Source organism: Sorex araneus, chromosome 5 (assembly GCF_027595985.1).
Source record: "Sorex araneus isolate mSorAra2 chromosome 5, mSorAra2.pri, whole genome shotgun sequence".
NCBI classification, from domain to species: Eukaryota; Metazoa; Chordata; class Mammalia; order Eulipotyphla; family Soricidae; genus Sorex; species Sorex araneus.
The window spans coordinates 94,863,588-94,885,556 of record NC_073306.1 but is presented as its reverse complement, the minus strand read 5'-3'; the positions used below and the strand labels follow the sequence as shown (position 1 = coordinate 94,885,556).

The 21,969-nt window shown below is 46.3% G+C and overlaps 1 protein-coding gene across 1 annotated transcript in view; it reads right to left on the bottom strand.

Annotated features, from left to right (window-relative positions):
* Window positions 1-11,239: 11,239 nt before the first annotated feature.
* SYT6 (synaptotagmin 6) overlaps window positions 11,240-21,969 on the bottom strand; it is an 87,715-nt gene continuing 76,985 nt past the window's right edge. The window contains exon 7 of the mRNA XM_055137483.1: window positions 11,240-12,437. Within this exon, the coding sequence (XP_054993458.1) occupies window positions 12,429-12,437 (9 nt within the window). The 3' untranslated portion in view covers window positions 11,240-12,428. The remainder of the gene's footprint in view (window positions 12,438-21,969) is intronic.

Here is a 21,969-nt window from a genome sequence, read left to right as displayed (position 1 = left end):
GAGGTTACTCCTGGCTCTGCACTCAGGAATTACTCCTGGCGGTGCTCAGGGGACCATATGGGATGCTGGGAATCAAACCTGGGTCGGCCACATGCAAGGCAAACGCCCTACCTGCTGTGCTATTGCTCCAGGCCCCATGATGTAGATTCTTCACCATGCCCAATATGTCAGCATATTTGTCTCCTTCTGGTTTCCCCCCCTTCTGATCCTGCCTTCCTCTTCCCCAGCTTTATCCATCCCATCACTCTTCAGTTGCTAAAACACTCCGGGCATTGGCAAGGCTCTTCTCTCTGCCTAGATATTCTCATTATCTTGTTTGCTTCTTTTTATGTCACTGCCTCGTCCTCAGATTTCAGGTCTCAGGTAAATGTCACCTCATGGAAAGACTTGATCAACCACCCTGTTCTAGGAGGAAACCCGTTCGTTCCCTCATGAACTTATTCAAGTACTGATTAGTACTTAGATCAAGCTATCCTTTTTCTCTTATTTTTCTCTACTTGCTTATTTTCTTCCTCTCTTCTGGTCAAAGAGATCCAGGAGGGCATCTGGTGTGCAGTGGCTGTTTTGTATATAGTCATTAAATAAATGAAAAGAATCCACAATGAAGCAAGACCATCCATCCACAGACTTGTCATTATCCAGAAGAAAAATAATGAGTGCCTGAAACAAAGCACATTGTACTGGCAATGGGGGGGAGGAAGTAGGATGGACAGCTGTTCTAAGAGAGAAACAAAAGGACTGAGAGTCAAAGAGGGGACAATAATAACTTTTGAGTTTCTGAGTTCACATCTGGGTTCAGAGCTGGACGTGTGATAATTATCCAAATTAGCTCCCTTGTATCCTTTCCTCTTCTCTCTGTCAGAACTCAATTGGGAATATGTGGCTCTCCCACATCAACAACACTGGTCAGAGCTTCAGTCTTCTAGCCCTAGTGGTGAGTTCAAGGTTCGGTTCTGACTTTAATGTGTCCACACAGAAGGGATTTTATAATCAAAGGACATTTTGAGGAGAAGGAGAAGGAAGAGAAAGTCAATGGGATCTAGGATGGAAGTCCAGCTTGATGGCCTCCATAATCTCTGTGGAGGAAGTTTGTGGTCCTGTGAGTCAAAAGAGAGGTCCTTTCAGGGGTGGAGACATGTTAGTTAGGCTACTGTTTCCAAGTCTTAAAAGTTTCTTAAAATTTTTTTGAAACACATCTCTCTTTTAAAAAAAATCTCTTTTTAAAAAAATCTTTTTTAAAAAAGTCACTTATGGAGCTCAAAGTACATGTGAGAGCAAGCAGTCAACAGGAAGTCTCACCACCACTAAGTACTTTAGTATGCATTTCCTACAGAAAAGAATATTCTCCAATAAAATGACAACACAATTACTAAAATACAGAAACTGAGGTAGGTGTATTGCTGCCATAAAATTTTCAGTCCTGTCAGACATTGTTCCAGTAATACTCAACAGAGGAAAGGATTCAGGTTAGAATCAGGCTTTGTATTGTTTGTCATGTCCCTTTATTTTACTTTATTGTGCTGTATTTTATTTTGTTTACTTTTTTGGTCTTGGGGCCACACCCAGCTCTGCTCCGGTGTTATTTCTGGCTCTGCACTCAGGAATCATTCCTGGCCGACTTGGGGGGATATTTGGAGGGCCAGGAATTGAACAAGGGTCAGTATCAAGCAAGGCAGGCATCTTACCTGCAGTACTTATCTCTCAGCCCCCGTCACCATGTCCTTTTAGTCTCTCTCTCTCTCTCTCATTTGTGGGACCTTGTCTGTGGGACACATCCAGCTGTACTCAGGCCTTATTCCTGACTCTGTGTCAGGGATCACTCTTGGCAGGGCTCAGGGGACCGTCTTTAGTGCTGAGGATTAACCCTGGGTCTGCTGCATGCACAGCAAGCGTCTTGTGTGCTATACCACCTTTCTGTTCCTCTTTACTCTCTTTTTAACCTGAAAAATTTTCTCACTCCTGCCTTGATTTTTATGGTACTGACATTTTTTGAAGAGTTAGGTCATTTTTCTGTCAATTTTTTCTAAACTTGGTGAGCTTGTTCTTCTTTCATCTCAGTTATGAATCATTGGTTTGGACGTCACCAGAGTCATATTCTCACTGCATCTTACTGGGTGGCAATTTTTTGTATTTGCCCCTGTAGTGGTGACCTTAACTGAGCTAAAGTGAGGTCTGGGGAGCACACTGTGCACACAGGGCCTAAGTCGGATTCTGAGCACCGCATGGGATGGCCCGCAGGCACCAAACTTTGAGCAGCCCTGAGCATGGCTGGACATGGCTCAAAAGTCAAAGAGAGGAAAAACTGAAGCCTACTTACCGTATCCTCTATAAAGTAGTTTATCACTTTTGTAACCCAAAAGTATTTTGTAAGGGGGGTACAATACTATGCCTTTCCTTATCAAATTTTCAATTATATTTATCAGAGAAAACTCATTTTCTTTTTCATGTTATAAGAACTATAACATGGAGGGGTGGCACTGGCCCCGCTCGCCGCCGAGATGTGACCCTGGGGACCGCTTGTGTGCGGCCTCTCCACAGCTGCATGAGCATGATTCCAGAGGCCAGCTAAATTACTTTTGGTATGGGCAGCTCCTTGCAGAATGTCTCCAGACTGAGAACTAAGCTGCAGCTCCATGCCTGCCCAGGAGGGGAAAGGTATTTCTCTTTCTCTCTCTAGCCTTTTTCCTTGCCAGGAGTGAAGGGTGTGGCGACCGCCATATTATGATGACCACAAATGAGAGTTACAAGCTTGCAGTGATCCAATATCTGAATGAAATTTTCCTGGACTTAGTTGCTAAAATACAGAAATCCAAAAATTTCTGTATTTTAAATACAGAATAAATTGCGGCTGCATGACCTCATACCACTGTGTGTGGCCTCAAACATATATACACAGTGGTACTCAGGGTCTCTTCCTGGCTCTGTACTCGTGACTGACTCCTATAGATGCTCAGGGAATTTATGCAGCCCTGGGGACGGAGCTGGGGTACGAGTCCCTGCATAGACTCATGTGTGTGTGCGCATGTACATACAGTTACATTTGGATTTATTCCTCTCTTTGTGCAGAAAACCAGGAACTTGCACCAATACCTTGCACCAAGTGAAGTCCCAAACCACAGTATTAATTTAGTTTGTTCCTTTTCCACATTTATAATCCTTGGATCTGAGAGACAGTGACCTTGCTCCACTATGCATCGTATTTATTTATTCATTTAATTAGTTCCCTTCTATGTCATCAGCCTCCGTGTTGCCTCCTCCTCACTGAGGGTCCCTCCTTCACCCCTTCTGGGTTCTGATTCCATGAGGTTGAGCCAGGACACCAACTCCAAGCACTGGGCCACCCCTGCCTGCATCAGGGGCCCCCCGCCAAGTTCCTCTCCAGCTCCAGTGCTCCTGGTGGTCGGCCTCACCCCACATGAATCCTCTTCTCTGTCCTCACATGCCCTGATCTCTTCCTAAGCTTCCCTTATGCAAATGCTTCCTTGCTCCCCAATGTTGCAACTCTACCTTTGGTGCATTCTCTCTCTCTCTCTCTCTCTCTCTCTCTCTCTCTCTCTCTCTCTCTCACACACACACACACACACACACACACACACACACACACACACACGCACACACATTTGTGCCCACACCCTGCGGTGTCAGAGCTAACTCCTGGCTCTGCACTCAGGAATCATTCCTGGCTCAGGGGACCATATGGGATGCCAGGGATTGAAATGAAGTCTGCTGCTTGCAAGATAAGTGCCCACCCACTGTACTATCACCTGGGTCTCTCTTGTCCCTCCTTAGATGCTGACACTGTCTCCATGGGCCTGTCTCTCCCTCACTGAGGCTTGGTTCCTACACTACCTGCAATCCTCCAACCCCCACAGTATTGATGCTCTCTCTCACATCCTGAGACACTGACAGTCCATCCCAGACTGGACTGTGATGTCCCTGAGTGAGGAGAGATGGAGTGACCTGGTTCTGATTATCGCTCCCATTTCAAGAAAAAAAACTGGATAACGTCATTTCACCTCATCATCTCCTTAGAGCTGAATCCAGGCACCTGGGGCCAGGGCTTCAGTAGGGAAGAATCTGCCTAGCCATCTCACTCCTTTACTGCCTTTGTTTCATCTTTCTCTTACCTTCTCACTCCTGCCCATCCTCTTGTCACATAAATATGATCAACTTTTACCGAGAGAGAGAGAGAGAGAGAGAGAGAGAGAGAGAGAGAGAGAGAGAGAGAGAGAGAGGCAGAGAGAGAGATGTGGGCAGGTGAGAATGCTCAATGGTTAGACTTCAGCCCCAAGCCCCTCACTTGCTGAGTGAGATCCTGGTGGTTCTCCTCTATGATCTCTTTGCACTGGAGGTGATTATTCGCCACACTGCAGCCCTGTGAGTGCCAGCAAAGTAGATAAGGGGTATGACCCTGGCTAGCACCCATGATGTAAAGATATACAAGCACCCAAGCTAGGAAGTGCAACCTGGTGAGTGCATGGGCGAGCACCACTCCCAGGATGTGTGTGTGCACTAGAGAAGGAACACAGCCTCCATGGGCTCCGAGGTAAGGGCAAGTGAGCATGACAGCCTGGTGTTCACCTCTGGTACTACAGCCAAGTGTGCGCATGCCACAGCAGGCATGGGTGTGGTGCTCAGGCATCACACAACACTGGAGGGAAAGGAAGGGAGTGGAAAAGCAATGGATTTCCCCTGCAGTGCAGAGGAAGAATTATGGAAACATTGTTATTTAGTGTTATCTAAAATTGCTCTGCTAAGCAACTCAAGCCAACTCAAACTAGTTTAAATTTGGAGAAGATTGCATTGTATATGTTCATGGAATTAAAATAAAAAAGCGTAGATTGAGGCAGAACCTAAAAGGGGTAGTTCAAGGGGCTGCAGGGTGGATATTTGTGAGTCTTGTCTCCTCAGGAAAAGTCTCAGATCTTTTACTGTGGCTTCCTGGAGGAGAGCAAAAGAAATTATTTTCAGAAAATCGAAAACAAATCATTCAACCACTGTCAATTCCCAGAGGCTGAAAGTCAGCACGATGATGCGATATCATGGCTAATAAAATTACGAGAGAAATATGCATAGTAATGCATATTACAGGGCACAATGAGTATTCTCTGAACTGTGTGCATAGTTTAAAAGACTAATGATTGAAAGCCATAGACGCAGATGATCATGGCACACACCACCACATGGAACTAAATGGACCAGCACGAAGTGAAATCATCAAGAAGACACATTTACATAATTTATAATTAATGTAATTTATAATTAATGACAAAAGTCATTAAGCCATCAAAACTCAGTTTTCACAATTCAAAACACCCCTGATGAAGCGCTGGCAATACAGGGCCATTCCCCTCAAACATGGGAATTCCAGCTGTCTTTCCTGCCACCTTGTAACAGCATCATGTTGTTGCCAAGTTGGCCCCATACAGCCTCCTCAGCAGAAAATCAAATTGGAGTTCTCAGAACACACTTGGAATCACCACTTTGGAATGTGAACCTAAATTTTGGCAACTCATAATGACCTACTCAGTAGCTTATTAGGAAATTGCCCTCTTGTTATATGTAAACATTGAGGGCATTGCATAGAAAAATCATCTGAAAATAAGAATAGAAAAAAGTGGGGCTTGAGAGATAGTGTAATGGGGAAGGTGCTTGCCTTGCATGTGGCCAAACCCAAGTTTGATCCCTGTCATCCCATACGGTCTCCTGAGCACCACCAGGTGTTATATTTGAGTGCAGAGCAAGTACTAAGTCCTGGACATCTCTGGGTATAGCCCTCAAACAAACAAAAATAGAAAGAAGGATTTTTTTCTTTTTGCTTATTTCCTCCCATTGCTTCGTGGCTCATCAAAGAGCTCTTCAGTCATGATTTCCATCAACTACCAGTTTATCTTCCTTAGATCAAAATATTTGAGGGCCAGAGAATTAGCTCAGGACTGGAGCACATGCTTTGCATGTGGAACGCCCCAGGTTTGATCCTAGGCACTGCTAGTTCCCAGAGCATGACCAGAAGTTATTCTGAGCACTGAGCCAGGAGTAGCTTCTGAGCACCACCAGGTGTGGCCCCCAAATAAAAACTAGAACAAACAAACAACATTTTCTTCCCAAATCTCCAAATTCCCAGCAGATACCATCTAATTGACTTTACTTGAGGCCAATGGTCAGGGGTAGGGATGAAAAGAGAGTGAGAAGACCTCTCCTTTTTTCTTTTTTCTTTTTTTCTTATTTATTTATTTATTTATTTATTTGTTTTGGCTTGGGTGAGGGTGGGGGGCAACCTGCTAATGCTCTGGGCTAACTCCTGGCTCTGTGCTCAGCGATCACTCCTTGAGGGCTCAGGGGACAATACGGGATGCCAGGGATCAGACCCTGGGCAACTCCCCATGTCTATAGTACTATCGTTCTGCCTCAAGAAGGATTCCTTTAGAATGTGTTGTGTGTTGGGACTGCCCTGTGGAGGGAAAGAAATACCACAGAAGACCACCTCACAGATGACAGCATCCACTGGAGTAACAAGAAGATGAAAATGTGGGCTTGAAGGCTTATTCAGTAACTTGGACCTGCAGGAGAAATTGGAGTCTTTATTTTGCCTCAGGCCTCGGGTAACTGGAAAAAAAATTAGGATTCAATGAAATCCAAGACAAACGTGTAAATACCACCATTAGGAAACCTCTCATCTCTCTCTGCTAATTTGTGTGGTCTTCCAGTCTTGGGGGGCATCTGTCACCGCACCCCGCGTCCTCCTCTGGAGGTCTCCTGGATTCCTGCAGCCATGGAGTTCTGTCTCTGATCCTGATCTCTGCCCGCACTGTGAAAGCCAGCAGCTAGAAGGATGGGAATTTGGTCTCAGCCCGTTTAGAACCCCACAGGACCACCTGTTATCTCAATCTCTATTTAAAGTTGCTGCCCGGGGAAAGATCTGTAGTGTTTCAATGCTCTGCAACCTAGATAACTTGCTCAAGGTCTTTTGAATCTGATGCCTTCTCAAATAGCTACTTGGTCCCCATTACTTAGGCTTTGCCAAATGGAGTCTCTATATTCTTAATGCTTTTTGCTTTCTGAGGGGATTACAGATGCTTAGTGATGCGCATTTGTGGGCAAGTATGGTGGGGGGAGAGAGAGAGAGAGAGAGAAAAATGGGAGAAGTGGAGGGGAGGAAGGGAGGAAGGGAGGAGTGAAGTGTTCCTCCTTTTTCTCTCTTCCACTTCCCATCCATAATCCCTTGGGCCAGACAGGAAAGGCTTCTTCACTTCCCTTCACTGACCTCAAAGGGAATTTGATGGCTTCACTGGAACCTCGAAGAGTTGCCTCTTGCTTCTTGGTGCACTCCAGAGCAAGAAAAAGGACCTTTGAAAATGATCATTTCTATTTATTGAGCACTCACTAAGTTTCAGTCACTTCTAATGGTTGTGTAGCATTATAGTGCGTGGCATCTAAAGGAACTCAGTTTGTTGGATGCATGCTTTATGGATTTGAGCTGATTAAGTTCTTTAAAATCCCCTGAGATAGGCAGTCTGATTGCCCCCATTTGCTAGATAAGGAAAGTAAGATTTAGAGAAATCCAGATACTCGATCAAGGTCACACAACCGATAAATGGTGGGGCCTGGATTTGAGCCCAGATCCTGTGCTTCTGAGTCTGTCATGTTAGAAACGGAAAATTCTGCCTCTCTCACGACAATTGCCTTAATCTTTAATGATTAGTGTCTTGCAAGAAAATTTCATTTTAAATGTCAATAGCAGAATAGTAATTCTTTATCTCTTTTGGCTTTTTCTGTAACAATTTAATCTCTCCTCAGGCAGATGGATGCTTGGGGTCATCACCATATCACCATCCAAGGGGAGGGTGATATCTTCTAAAAAGCAAGAGAGATACACATTAATAAATTTCAAAGAATTGCTCTTTTATGACAACAATAATAACAATGGGAAAAAATAGCAATGATAGAGAGGCATAAAGTGAGGATGTGATGGGGCCAGTCTATTTAGGAAGAGATGCACTTGGCTAAGCAGATCAGATGGCCTCGGGAAGTCTACTTCTGTGATGAGGCCCTCTTGACTAAGACGTGTGTTCAGGCCATTGCTACTTTCTCAGAAAGGCGCTGGTCTCTGAGGCGCCTCCAGGGAGAAGTGTGTTGGGTGATGCTCTGCAGTCCTCTGCAGAGGGCCTGCCTGTCCACCTCTTTCATATGGGGGGAGTTTGGGGAATAGAAACTATCCTTTGGAGGAGGTCCCTAATGGAGTCTGAATGAATGAAGTTCCTGAACCAAGCAATGAGAGAAGGGCGGGCCATCCATGACTGTCACTGCTCAGTGCTTCTTTCTGTGCTGCTGGCAGTCCTCAGGGGACTCACTCTGTCCCCAGATGGAAGGGCCAGACACAAAGACTTGGACACAAGGATTTTATTAAAATGGGGAGCAGAGAGTGGGAGGGAGAAGGAGAGGGAGAGGGAGGGGAGCAGGGTATGGGGGGCACAAAGGGGCATGCTCAGGTGGGTGACCTGATGGCTTGGCACTGCTTATGAAGCTGAGGGACAGGACCCTCAGAGCTCCTGTCAGATGGAAGGGAAAGTTCCCTTTTCTCTCAGGCTGAAAGTTTATCGATTGGCTGAAGACTAGCTCCCCAGCATCTTCTGCTTCCCCTGATCAAGGTAGAGAGCCCAGGCTGCTGACGACTGGACAGAGGGTCTGACCTCTGACCGCAGACACTGCTGGAAAGGCAGGCGGCCTCTGTTTCCTTCCAACTGTGCCACAGTGACTCCAGGACTCCAAGGCCCTTCGAGCCGAGGGCTCCTCATCCACCAGGGTGGGGCGGCTGGGAGGGGGCGGGAGGGGGGGAGAGAGAGAGAGAGAGAGAGAGAGAGAGAGAGAGAGAGAGAGAGAGAGAGAGAGAGAGAGAGAGAGAGAGAGAGAGGAGAAGCAGAGAGAGAGAGAGAGAGAGAGAGAGAGAGAGAGAGAAGGGAGAAGCAGTAAACGCAGTCGTTAAAGGCCCCTTCCCTGACCTTCTCCAGCTGAGGTGCATGTGAGGCCTGAGGAGAACCCGTGGTCTGCTCTGCATGTGCAGCAGGAGTGGCTGAGGGAGAAGCCCTGGAGGGGCTTCCGGGCCATTGGGACAATGCCACCTCAGTGGGAGTGAACACCGGGTGTTCCAGGGGGTTAGCAGAGGTGATGGCCTGCACCAGTGGCGGTTCAGAAGTGGTCTGAGGGGAAGAGTGGTCTGGCCAGGGCTTGATTCCTGTGCTGCTGTGGGGCCTCTGTGCACAGGGAGGCTCTCACTGTGCCCCTGGAAACATCCCCGAGGTCTGGCAAGAGCCTGGCACTCCCAACTGGGCCGGACTTTGGAGACAATGAAAAGGAGAAAGGGGAAATGAAGACTCCTTGGCTGGTGGGTGTGTCCTAGCAAATCAGGTGTTTGGACTCGGGCAGAGGCCAAACTAACCAAGCAATTAGAGAATTAAAAAAGGCTTTGAAATAGATGGACAGTTTGTTGCTTTGGGGGTGGGTTTACTGCTGTTTGGGGGCCACAGTCAGTGGTGCATAGGGCTTACTCCTGATTCTGTGCTCCGGGGTCACTTCTGGAGGTGTTCAGGGGACCAAATGGGCCACTGGGGCTCAAATTGATGTGGGATGTGTTCAAAACAGTGCACACTCTCTCTGGCCACTAACTGGACACTTTTTAATTCTACAAGGTGGACAACTACTAAAAGAAGCATCTTCTCAGTAGTAGTTATGGTTCTCAATGTAGGGGTCTAGTTCTTGGTTTTTCTGGAATAAGTTGCTTTTCCCCACACGAGATCCTAATAGTCTGTTTCAGCAGTGGAACCCAGAAATACAGATAAGTTTACTCTTGACAGATCCAGTGGTGCAGAGGCCCTGTTAGCCGTGAGAACCATTCACCCTGCCTTTAGGGAGCATTCATGCAGCCCCAATTCCTGTGCCCAACAAAGGACCTTCCAACCACCTGCTGTCAGCCCAGAGGCAAAGCTTTTGTGCATAGCTGTTTGGGTTTGGTCCCACTCTTTTGTTGGCCTTTCAGAACTGGAAGACAAATGGAGGTGTGCACACAGTACTAGATCTGTGGATCACTTGTGTTTCTGGGTGTGATCCTGCTTACCAGACCCAGGTCTCTTATTTTGTCTTGGTTGGGGGCCACACCTGACAGTGCTCAGGATTTACTCCTGGCTCTATGCTAAGGGATCAAGCCAGGAAGGGTTTGAGAACCTAACCTAGGCTGACTGCTTTACTCCCTGTACTCTCTCCTGTGCCAAGATCTATTTTTTTCTTCTGAGTTTTACCTCTGTAAAGCCTTTTTTTTTCAGTTACTAAAGTATTACTTTAAAAATGAAAGTGCTAGCTCCAAATTACATACACACTGGACACTGGGCAGGAAAGATAAGAGTGGGTACGACACTAGTCTTGCATGTAGCTGATCTGGGTTTGATTCCCAACAATGCATATGGTCCTCCAAGTCTAGTCCAGAGTGATCACTGAGCACAGAGCCAGGAGTAAGCCTTAAGCACAGCCAAGTGTGCCCCCCCCCATTAAAAATTAAAAAAATTAAATCACACACACACACACACACACTACAAAGAGCTCTTATTGGTCATTGAGGGAGGAGGCTCTCAGTGGCATGGGGACACAGCAGGGACATAGCCTGGTGAGACTAAGCTGACCTCACCCAGCTTGGGTCAACATTTGTTTAACCTGGTCAGTGTTCGGCCACCTTCCCTGGCCCTTGATTTCCTCCCTCTGCTTTGTTAGGTTGAAAATCTTACAAACATTTTCACCCCTGTCTCTGCCATTCTCTGACCACTGATTTTTGATCCTCACTGAGATTTTCATACTGTATCTGATCTTTGCTCAGCACCGCTCTGTGTTTCCACAAGAGAACACATCTTCATGGCTTTGGGACCACAACATCCACTCCAATGGCTGCAACAGAATTTTCCACATGTCCTGTGGCAGGACAAAGTGGCAGCTGCAAACATCTGAGGACAGGTCACTCACTGTCTTCCTGGAAACATTAGTGTTTTCTGGGTTAGGGTCTCAAATATCACTACCCACAGCAAACTTTTCCTTCGGATGTTGCTCATCCATGTACTTCAGTGCTCCTGGAGGTTGGCACTTGCTCCCACCCAATGGATTTCCCCAAGGAGAAGCAGCTTTGCCCACTGCCATTAGGCACCTTGCTGTGTTCAAACAAGAGTAATATCCCTCCCTTTCTTCTTTCTTGTTATCATGCCAACACTGGGAAGCCTGGAGGAGGTTTGCGGGGATTGAGACAATAAAACACAATTCGTGGATGCCCTTGACAAAATAACAAGACTCTGAGCAAGAGTTGGTGGTCATCATAATAGCAAAGAAGAGGCTGTGGGAGGTGCAAGTATATGAATGTCTGTACATGTCAGAGCTCATCCTTTCTTTATTTCACCTAGCTGGACACACCACACACAGCAGTGGGAGGTAAGCTCTGCCTTAAGGAACTTTAAAGTGTTATGACACAGACAGGTAAGGAATTAAGTCACAATATGACTTGATAAGAACTCCAATCATTTTAGGCTTGTATGAAAGCACAAATAAAACGATCTTACCTAGGCTAGGAGAAGTTGGGAGGGGCTCCTGGAAAAGGTGAAGGGCATGTGCAAGGTTGAGGCAGGAGAGAGATGGGAACAGTAATTAGCTCAGTTCAGCTTTCGGGGGGCAGGAGGGGACCTGATGAGGTGGCAGAAACAGGTTCTGGAGGGTTTGGAACAGCAGCCACTGTTGGAAGATTTTAAGCCAACAGGGACAGGAACAGATGTGTCTGAAAACCAAGTGGGAATATTTTGGAGGAGGAAAGATGAAGGAAGATGAGTTAGAAGGATGCTGGGATAACTAAGTTAAGAGGGAATAATTGCAGGATCTGAGAGAATGCCAGAAGGTTGAAAAAAATGAATGGCTTCAAGAGCTATTTGGGAAGCAAAACTTAATCAAAGATGATGTATAGTCAGTTATGGCATAGGTGTGGAGAAGACATTAAAGGACATCACCCTCAGTTCCTATTTGGGGAACTTGTGGGAGGTGGGCCTTTAATTTCTGCTCAGGGGGACAAAGGGGAAGAGGGCTGACGTATACAGAGCAGTAATTTCCCTTAATTCGTGGCTCACTTTCAGGTGCTATGGACGACTGCCCAGAGGCTCTCCTTCCCTCACTTTCCAGGCTCAGGTGACAGGTGCAAGGCAGTGGCTGAGCGATGACTTCTCAGGTGTGATCTGCTTGAAGCAAATGAACGATGTTAATCCAAGTTTCTCTCGGGGGAGTTTCAGTCACGCCACTGAACACTGCTGGCTAGTCTCTGTCCAGCAGACACTGGCGCTGGGATGTCTTCATCAGGAGCTAAGCTAGCTGCAGCGGGAGCGGAAAGATGGCGGCAGATTGTCTCTCTTGTTTTCCTAAAGGTCCTGAAAGAGGATGTGTCAGACTCAGACTAGGGACGAACTGGGTGATCCCATCACTGTTCCCTTGAAAGGGACTGAGACAGACCGAGACAAAGAGAGATACCAGCATGGTTTTCTGTTTGGTTTGGGGGCCACACTGGTAATACTCAGAGCTTCCTCCTGTCTCTGCACTCAGGGATCATTCTTGGTGGGCTTCAGAGACCATAGGGGGGCACTGGGGATCAAACCCAGATCAGCTACATGCCAGGCAAGCACCCTACCTGCTGTACTATCTCTCTGGCCCATGTTTCCCAGTTTTGATGACCTTGGATGTTGGGAAACAGTTTTTCCCCAGGTGCCTGGGCACATTGTACACCAGATCCAGGAGTTTCAGATGGGGGAGTTTCCCTGACCCGATCTGTTTCCTTGTCTCATTTTTCTCCTGCTCTTTCGGTCCTTAAGGACGCAACAAGTGTCATCTGGCCCTTCTCTCTACCTTTCTCATACACTTGTATGTATAATGGCTGTGTATTCACAATCTCAAGCTGTCTCTCTCTGTTCATTCCCAGCTCATGCCAGCACAGTGCTGGCACAGCCTCTTTTCCCTCATCTTTGGTTTGAATTCTGAATGTGAGTGAGGGGTGCCAATGAGTGTCTGGATAGTGAGTGAATAAGGCCCCACAGCTTTGGCTATGGGGTCTGAATGGACTCCAACCCACGGTTCCATGGATCTGGTAACAGCTGAAGGAGACTGGCGGGGGTTGGGGGTGGGGAATTCCTGTGCTTCAATGTCAAGGGAACCTTAAGATCCCGCAAACGGTCAGGTTGGGGGAGTACTAGAGAGTTGCCTATCCCTCCCCCCACCCCACCCACTTCCTCCCATGGTTGTACCAAGGGAGCTATCAAGGACTCTCTCTTTCTAAACAACCTGTGAGAGATCTTACACTCTCAGTCTTGAGACTTAGCGGATCCCCAGAGAACAGCTCTCTGAAAGCTGACACCCCTGAGGACAAGCCTTTGTTCCGCTGAGCCTACTAATCTCCCTATTCAGCCCCTGCCATCCAAGGTGAGAACTCTGGAGAAAAGTTTTGCTAAGAAACCATCCTGTTTTAGGTTTTCATCTCTTTTCTTAGGTTATTGCTGGCTTTTGCAACACCATATGGCCTGCATATAAGGTAGAGCATGGGGAAAGATGGCCAGTGAATGACAGCTCGCATTACCAGACCATTTTTGCAGTTAGATCTTTGTGCAAGAAACAAAAGAATAGGATTATCAAACCAGAGGAGGCAGGAAAATGCAGGATCATATCATCAACTGTGTGTGCTAAGGGAGCCTATTCCCATGTCTTATCATCTCTCTGGCCCATATTTTCCAGTTTTGATTACCTTGGGCCTGGATATTTTTGTTCTCTTATTTTTTCCTTCTCTCTCTGTATATATACAAACATGTAAAAATATATGTGTATACAAGTAACTTTTATGTAATATAAATCTCTATTAATATATAAATCCAGCTATGTATTTCATATATGACTACGTTTCTATAGATAACCATTTAGCAAAAATTATGCTATGTAGCTACACTACTAAATATATAAAATAATATTAAATATTATAGAACATAAATACATTTATGTTATATATGCACTTGAATATTAATTATGCTCATGTCTAATACTTTACTTCTTTTATTTTAATTTTTTTTAATTAATTAATTTATTTATTTATTGTTATTTTTTTGCTTTATGGGTCACACCCAGCGATGCTCAGGGGTTACTCCTGGCTTTGCACTCAGGAATTACTCCTGGCAGTGCTCGGGGGACCATATGGGATGCCGGGGATCGAACCCAGGTCAGCCGCGTGCAAGGCAAACGCCCTACCCACTGTGCTATCACTCCAGCCCCCTTATTTTAATTTTTTAATAAACTGTTTGGCTCTTTGGGTCACACCCAGCAATGCTCAGGGTGTGTACTCCTGGCTCTGTACTCAGGAATTACTCCTAGCAGTGCTTGGGGGACCATATGGGATGCTGGGGATCAAACCTGGGTCAGCTATGTGCAAGACAAATGCCCTACCCACTGTATAATTGCTCCTGCCCTTTTACTTTAAAGCTCTTTTAAGTGCGCAACCATAAAGGTCATAATTAGAATAGAAATTGGAATCAGGAGTGGGATTTCAAGCCTAAAGTATTAAAATATGAGACCAGGGATCGGAGAGATAGTATAGTAGATAAGGTTCTTACTTCAGAGCCAGAAGTAAGCCCTGAGCACTGTTGTGTATGGTCCAAAAACCAAAATAATAATAATAATAATAATTAATAAAAACCTAGGAAATAAATGAAACTAGCCATAATATCATAGGTATGAGATGTAGCAAAATAATGTACCATTGTAGGATACTAGCAGTACAGTCTGTCATTTTGGTGCAAAAACAACTAAGTCAGGGCTTACTCTCCCTTGGATCCAGACCACGCACACTAAGACGGGGCTCAGGAAGGCTTGAGGGCAGACAGTGAGGAGTTTCAAAAAACAGATTGTTTCTTGCTATAGTCTTGGATAAAAGCCTGCACTACCAACACAGGTTTCTGCCCAGAAAGGTTGTCTCTCGATTAATAAGGAAAACAGAGAGAAAGCAGAGTGATTATGTAATGCAGGGAAGCTGCTCATCATGCTGGTAACTGACGTTTACAGGTTCCTTAGGGCCAAGCCCAGACCAACAGGGCTTGCCAAACTGTGGTCTGCTGCTAATTTTCTGTTTCACTGAATCATTAGTGCCAAAGTTAAACTTATGGTCAACAAGGGTAGATCTTAGGAGAAGAAATTGTGGGGGAACAGAGCACCCCCCCAACAAGCCCCTCTCAAATATCTCTCACTCTGCTTTGCCCCAAAAATAAGAATTTTCTATCTAACTAAAAGCCTCAAGGGTAAGGCTGCAGCATGGGTAAGTGGCGGGAGAGAGATAGAGCTGCTCCCCTTTTTGTGTTTACCCATCTGGCGTCCCTGTGTGTGTTTACCCTCCTTTCTCCCATCCCCCCTCCCATGGCGTTTATGCCCCACCCCCATATAGTGTCTTTGGGGAGATCACAGACTGGCCCCCTCCTCAGAGCAGGGAAGGAAGGGCCTGTGTCCTCCAAGTTAACCCCCATCAGGCCAATGCCCAGACCTTCAGGGTTGTGTTTAATGTCCCCCAACGTTAGTAGTTGAGGGTGGGGAGTGGGGTAAAGAGCGTTTTGTAGAAAAGGATTACATGGTTACATGAGCTGGGACATAATGAGTTAAATAAAAGCCAAGGGGATTCTCTGCCATGGTTCTTGGAGCATCTCCCTGAGATTAGGGAAAGAATTAGGGAAAGAATCTCCCTAACTTGCTTGACTGCAGCCTTAATGGAAGGCAGTGGTGGGTGGAGAGGAGGGGTGAGGACTGTGGGGGTGGGGGCTTACCAGAGCATCTTGGAGCTTCCCCAGAGGCTTGCTCTGTTGTGTGTGTGTGTGTGTGTGTGTGTGTGTGTGTGTGTGTGTGCCGTGAATTTGCATGTCCACTCTCTCATGCACGTAGACACAATTCTTGGCAGTCCACTCAAAGGCAGGAACAACACTGGTTTGGATCACTTAGCTGGGAAAGTCTCTCAACTCCTAATATTTGCTCAGGCCTCTTTGGGGACTTTGTGTTAAATGATGCAGTATCTGCCATCTGCTCACAGGCCTCCAGAGGATTGAGGTGTGGATCTCATGATCATTCTTCGAAGGAGAGAGGAGAAAAGACAGGTAGGGAGGCCTGAGTAGTGGGTCCGCACCCCTGTGTGCTCCCTGGGGCTTGCCCTAGCCACCCAGGCATATTGGAGGAGACTTGGCTGCAAACTTCTCTCAGATCAACAATCTCTGTTTATTTTTACATCCCTAACTACCCTTTCAACTTGCCTCAGTTTATTTTTAGAGGTTCTCCATCCACCTCATTAACAGCTCGTAAGAACTCCTGTCTCATATTTCTTCCATTTATACCCTTAATTAAACACAGTGGCCTTTGTTATCTGGAAGTTCTATCTTGTTAGGATGTAAATGGGGATACTGCTGGTGCCCAGAATCCAAACCTTCCTTCCTTCCCAGTCTTTGACCCTTTTCCTTTGGGTTCTTCTTTTCATCATCAAGGGCTGAGCTTGTAGAAGATTCAAGATCCTAGCTGCTTTCTGCTACAGACTAGGCACCCCAACATGCTCCACAAAGTCAGAATTTTGTCTCAAATCAAGGAGTCTGTGTTAGCTGGCCAGCAACTGCTCTCTATCCCAGCCCGGGTTTGAAGGCAGCCCTGAGTGCAAACAGCAAGAGTTTTTAAGGGCACAACCACTTTCTTGGATTTTCACTAACTCAAACAAATTTACTGAAGCCAAAACGTGGTTAGCTAAATAAGACACAGAAACCAAAAATAAAATAGTCAAACTAGAACTAAAATGTAAGTAGTTAAACAAAGAGTCAAGTAATTGAGTGGTTAATAAACTAAGAGTTAAATGGTTAAGTGGTTAAACAAAAAGTTAAGTAAACAAGAAATATGATAGTTAAACAAAGAATAAAATGGTTAAACAGCAATAAGATAAACAATCAACTTATTGGTGCGAGAAAAAAATGGAAAAGAAAATAGTTTTTCTTTTCTAAAACTAAAAATGGTTAGTTACTTTCTTTAACATGGTGAACTATACTCACTCTTTAGGGATTCACCTGAGTTTTGCATTTTGAGCGCATCCATTCTAGATGCCAAGGCCAAAAATAAGCAGTTTGTTTTTCTCAAAGGAATGGGCTGTCTTTCACACTTTCTTCTGCTTTTGGGAGTTTTGTTTGATTGATTTCCCCCTTCCCCCTCACTGGCCTCCTTCCTCTCCTGCCCTGCCTGGACTAGGAAGGAGATGGGTTAGGATTCTGTTTGAGCCTGATCATCCAGGATATGAACAGAGCTGAGATATTTAATTAAATGTATACCAGGACTCTGATCCCTGACCTCACCCCCACTGATTTCCCATCTCATCAGGAAACATTGCCTAATGACCATTCTTACCGGCCCAGTTTCTGCTCAAACTTTCTTCATGGCCACTGGCCAAAATACTGAAAGCATTCCTGATTGGAGAAGCTCATCCCAGGTTGGCCTCGTGGAAGGGAGAAAGTTAGCATGGAGTGCAAGCTGCACTTCCAACCTGGAAGCCTTCAGTAACATGGCTCAAGTTTCTTGGGAAAAAGGGTAGATATTTCCTAGGGTGTATGTGGTGGCCCTTCGCTTTGGGCAGAAGGGCAGGTAGCCAAGATCTGGATCTGTTGTCAGTGCTGATGGTTCAAGGAGGGCAAATGGGGGTACAGACTGTGGTGATGCTCTGGTCCTCCATGGAGTAGAATAGAGCTAGTTGGGTGACACTCATCTAGATGTGAATCTTTGAATTTGGGCAAATGACTCCACTTCTCCAACTGTGCCCTGATCTAAATAGTACAATGTGTTAGTCCCTATACACAGAAAGATCCTGGCACCTCGGCTGGAACATCCTTCTTCCATCGATGAAACCACTCTGACTTGTATCACTGGAAACCAGTGGTCATTTCAGGCACGGAGTGGGGGAGTTTCTTGCTTTTAAAGGCATGTGAATAGGGTGGGACATCATGAAGGCAAAAAAGAACTCATGAAGGCATCAGAGATTGGTGTTAATTAAAACTAAGCAGTATTTCTGGAGGGGTGAAAGAGAACTTGATTTTTACAGAGTTTGAACTTGAGAGCTTTGAACTTGAGGAAGGATCTCAGAGTCAGTTGTTTATTATTATTATTATTATTATTATTATTATTATTAGTGTAGGAGTACTGCTATTTATTCAGCCATTGATTAAACTAATTGAATTGGGCATGAACTCCACATTCATTATATCACTGTCACTGTCCTCCCGTTGATCATCAATTTGCTCTAGTGGGTGTCAGTTGTGAGGATCTGGCCCAGGACAGACCACAGGAATCTATTTAGCTTTCTTAAGACTCTTTTTACAGGAGCCCGCATTCTAGAATAACTTGATTTTCTGCCCCTGAGCAAGGAATTCAGATACAGGCACCCCGGTTCGCAAGAAGGGTGGTGGTCAGACCAGATAACCAGACCCATATCACATGACCCATATCACAAGACCCAGAACTGCCCCCAGAACTGGGACATTGCTGAATATTGGCGCGAATACTGATCTCTAAAACCATAGGCTAAGGAGTGATGTCCTTTTAAATGGATTGGTTAAGAAAGTTTGCAATATTACAAATCTATTGGCTATGAAATGCGCGGGCTCTGCTGTAACGGCCGGGGAAGGCCTATATAAGATCTCCTTTGAAGAAGCTCGGGGTCTTTGGCCCAACCTGCTGGACCTGCGTGTCCGTGTAGGCGGCCGGACCCTGGCTAGCCAGTCTTACAATAAACCCTGCTTGCTGTTTGCAGTCTCTGGAGTCTCTTTGTCGTTATAGGGAGATCTCGATCCGCGCCCTAACACAGTAATGTCTCCATTCATCCTAGCCCTGAGATTTTAGCAGCCTCTCTTTACTCGTTCTTCCCAGCAGTGCCTCATTGGAAGCTCTTTCAGGGTAAGGGGAATGAGGCCCATTGTTACTGTATTTGGCATATCAAATAGCCACAGAGAGCTTGCCAGGCTCTGCCATGCAGGCAGGATGCTCTCGGTACCTTGCCAGGTTCTCTGAAAGAACTAGGCTATAAGAGGTCGTTGTTTTATAGTCTCTGGATCTTTGCCGTTGATGGAATTACACAGTGCCAGGGGTAGTTTGTGAGTGTGGCTGCCAAGCTACTGGAAAATGGGGGATCTGGGTGGAGGATGCCCAGCTCCGATCCAAGCAGGCTTGGAGATCTCAGCCCCGGGTCCCACACACCTAGGTTCCTCTGCCAGTTCTTTCATGCGTGAGGCTCATCCGAATGTGTGGAGAGGGGCCTTGAGCATGGCTGTGGCTTGGTTCCAGAGGTCTTCGGCTGCTGGGGCTCTGCTCAGGGCAGGGAGGGAAACTCAATCCGCCCCCGTCTGATGGACCCTAGGCATGGGGGCAAGAGACTCTGCCACATTACCTTTTTTTTTTTTTTTCAAATCACTGTAAGATAGTTATAAAGCTTTCATGTCCTAGATTCAGCCCTACAATGATTGAACACCCATCCCTCCACCAGTGCACACTTTCCACCACAGTGTCCCCAGTATATCTCCCCCCCATCCCAGTCCTCACCCTGCCTCCATGGCAAGCAATTTCCCCAATACTCTCTCTACTTTTGGGCATTATGTTTTGCTTGAATTTTCCCACCACCGTTCAAGCCTGCCTGCCAAGGGCGGATGCTACATTATTGTCCATTGCTCATTTTGAAAATCTTAGGTGCTGAGGCTGAGCACTTCTGGAATCCTAGATTGTAAGTGGTTGGGCTCCAGAGACATTTCTGTAGGGCACCAACCATTTGGGATTCAACTGGGCATCTCTGAACCAGGGCTGTTTGGTGCGCTAAGATGGCTCCCAGAGGCACATTGTGGGTGTGACAGCCAGACTGATGAGCAGGCAGGGACCTGGGGCGGGACCTCTGCCACCATGTGTCATAGAGATTTAATCCTGGAACCCGCATACCTGAGCCTTGCTTGTGGAAGCTCTTGGTTGCCGGGATTCTATCTGGAATAGGTGGGGAGACTGTACCTGCTCTATCTGGGGTACCTCTGTGAAACTAGCTAGGAATGGGGCCTGGAAAGATCTCCAGTCTTGTATCTTCTGGGACTCTCTGCTGTGTCTCTGGCTTCTGATCTCTTTCGAGATTTATTTATGGGTCTCAAAGTCAGTTTAAAGTGACTCTCCACTGCTGTCTGCACACACTTCACTTCCTTACCATTTTGACAAGTGGGACATTCTCAACAGAAGAGAATTTTACATGGGAAGCAGAACACAGAAAAAGACTTAGGAAGCACTTCTCTAAGTGCCTCAAGGCAATTTCCAGCTTTCTTACTGAAGAGAGAATGTCTCTGGCCTCTGAGATCTGATGCTGAAGCTTTGTAGGTGGAGAAAGAAATGCAATGTAAGAGGTTTCCTTGTTGAGAAGGAATGTTTTTAGAAAGATACACCCCAGTATTCAATAGTCTTACTAGAAACATCTCAGCCAGAGGCTGGGGGTTTGGGTTGGAGGTTTCAGAGTCCAAAGGATTTTTTTTTTTTCCCCTCTGTCCAAACTCAATTCCACACAGGTAAGGAGAGAAACTCAAGAAGGGAGAAAGTACAGAAAGTGCCATAGGAGGTGGGAAGAAACCCCACAAGAACTCACTTGAGTAAGCAATGGCCTTTGCAGATGGGCAGGAAGGGGCTGGCTCTGCTCTTAAGGGGGTGTGCCTGGGGGGTTGGCACGCACACCCCTCATGGCTGGACAGGGCAGGTGGTCTCAGTCCAGACACAGCTCTACAATCTCCTTGAGCAGTTAAGCTTGGCCTTGGCTGAGCCATCTGCCATCTGGCCTGGCTTGGCTCCAGCCCCTCGCTTTCCTGTTGCCCCAGCCAGAAGTCGCCCTTAGCGAGGCTCAGGGATCCGGGGCCTCAGCTTGCCTGGATAGGGAAGTGGCTTCGACCCCAGGTTGGCTGGATGCCTGCCAGGTTTCCACTGGGCATGGGGTTGCCCTTTTTCCACAGTGCCCCTGGGGGCCTATCTGGCTGCAGAGATTGACCACTTAGCTCTGGCTGGAAGCAGGGAAGTGCTCTTTGGGGGCAGCGGGGCATAGGGATAGAGTCTGTTATAAAAACTACCCAGTACTCTTGGCTTCATGGTCCCCCCAAGTCCAGTTGGTTGACTCCCTTGTTCCTCCCTGTCACGTGAGCAGGAGAAGCATCCCCACAGAAAGAGGCAGGTTTCCTGATTCAAAAAAATATTTTTTTTTAATTTCACAAAGCTTATTTTTGATAAGTTTGAAATGAACATCTTCACTTATACGTTGTCCTTGAGCTCCTCCCACCCCATTAAAAATAAGAAGAAACATAAGTCAATATTGATCCCTTTTATGTTAATGAGGGTCACCCTTAAACCTATCAATCGATTTAAAAATGTGATTTCACAGGCAATTAAAGGTTTCTCACACTAGTCCCTAGAGAGCTGGCTCATAGGGACCAGCCTTTTCTCAGAAGTTGAATTTAATCTGTTGTTCAGAAATCAAATATAAGGGCCAAGGGAGAGACAGTTCAAAGTACAGTGCTTTGCACTTGTTGCAGAATTTTCTGGCAAAGGGGAGAGACAAAGACACACACTCGGAATAACAAGCTAATTATTTTTTTAGCACCAGCACAGCCCAGTGGAGTGGCCTGTGAAGGCTGAGTGCCTGAGCCAAGATCCTGGTTACGTTGCTGGTGACTCAGTAAGATGGGGAGCATCAGAGACAGACCCAAGGAAAGAGTGTCCCACCTTTCCTCTTGACCCACCTCAGCTACCAACCTTGGAAAAATGCCTGGCGTAGAGCAGGCCAGTCCCAACCTCAGCACAGGCATTGTGGGCCTCTCACTTTCCCTTACAGAAAAGAATTTCTGAAAGAGGCAAATGGTGAAACAA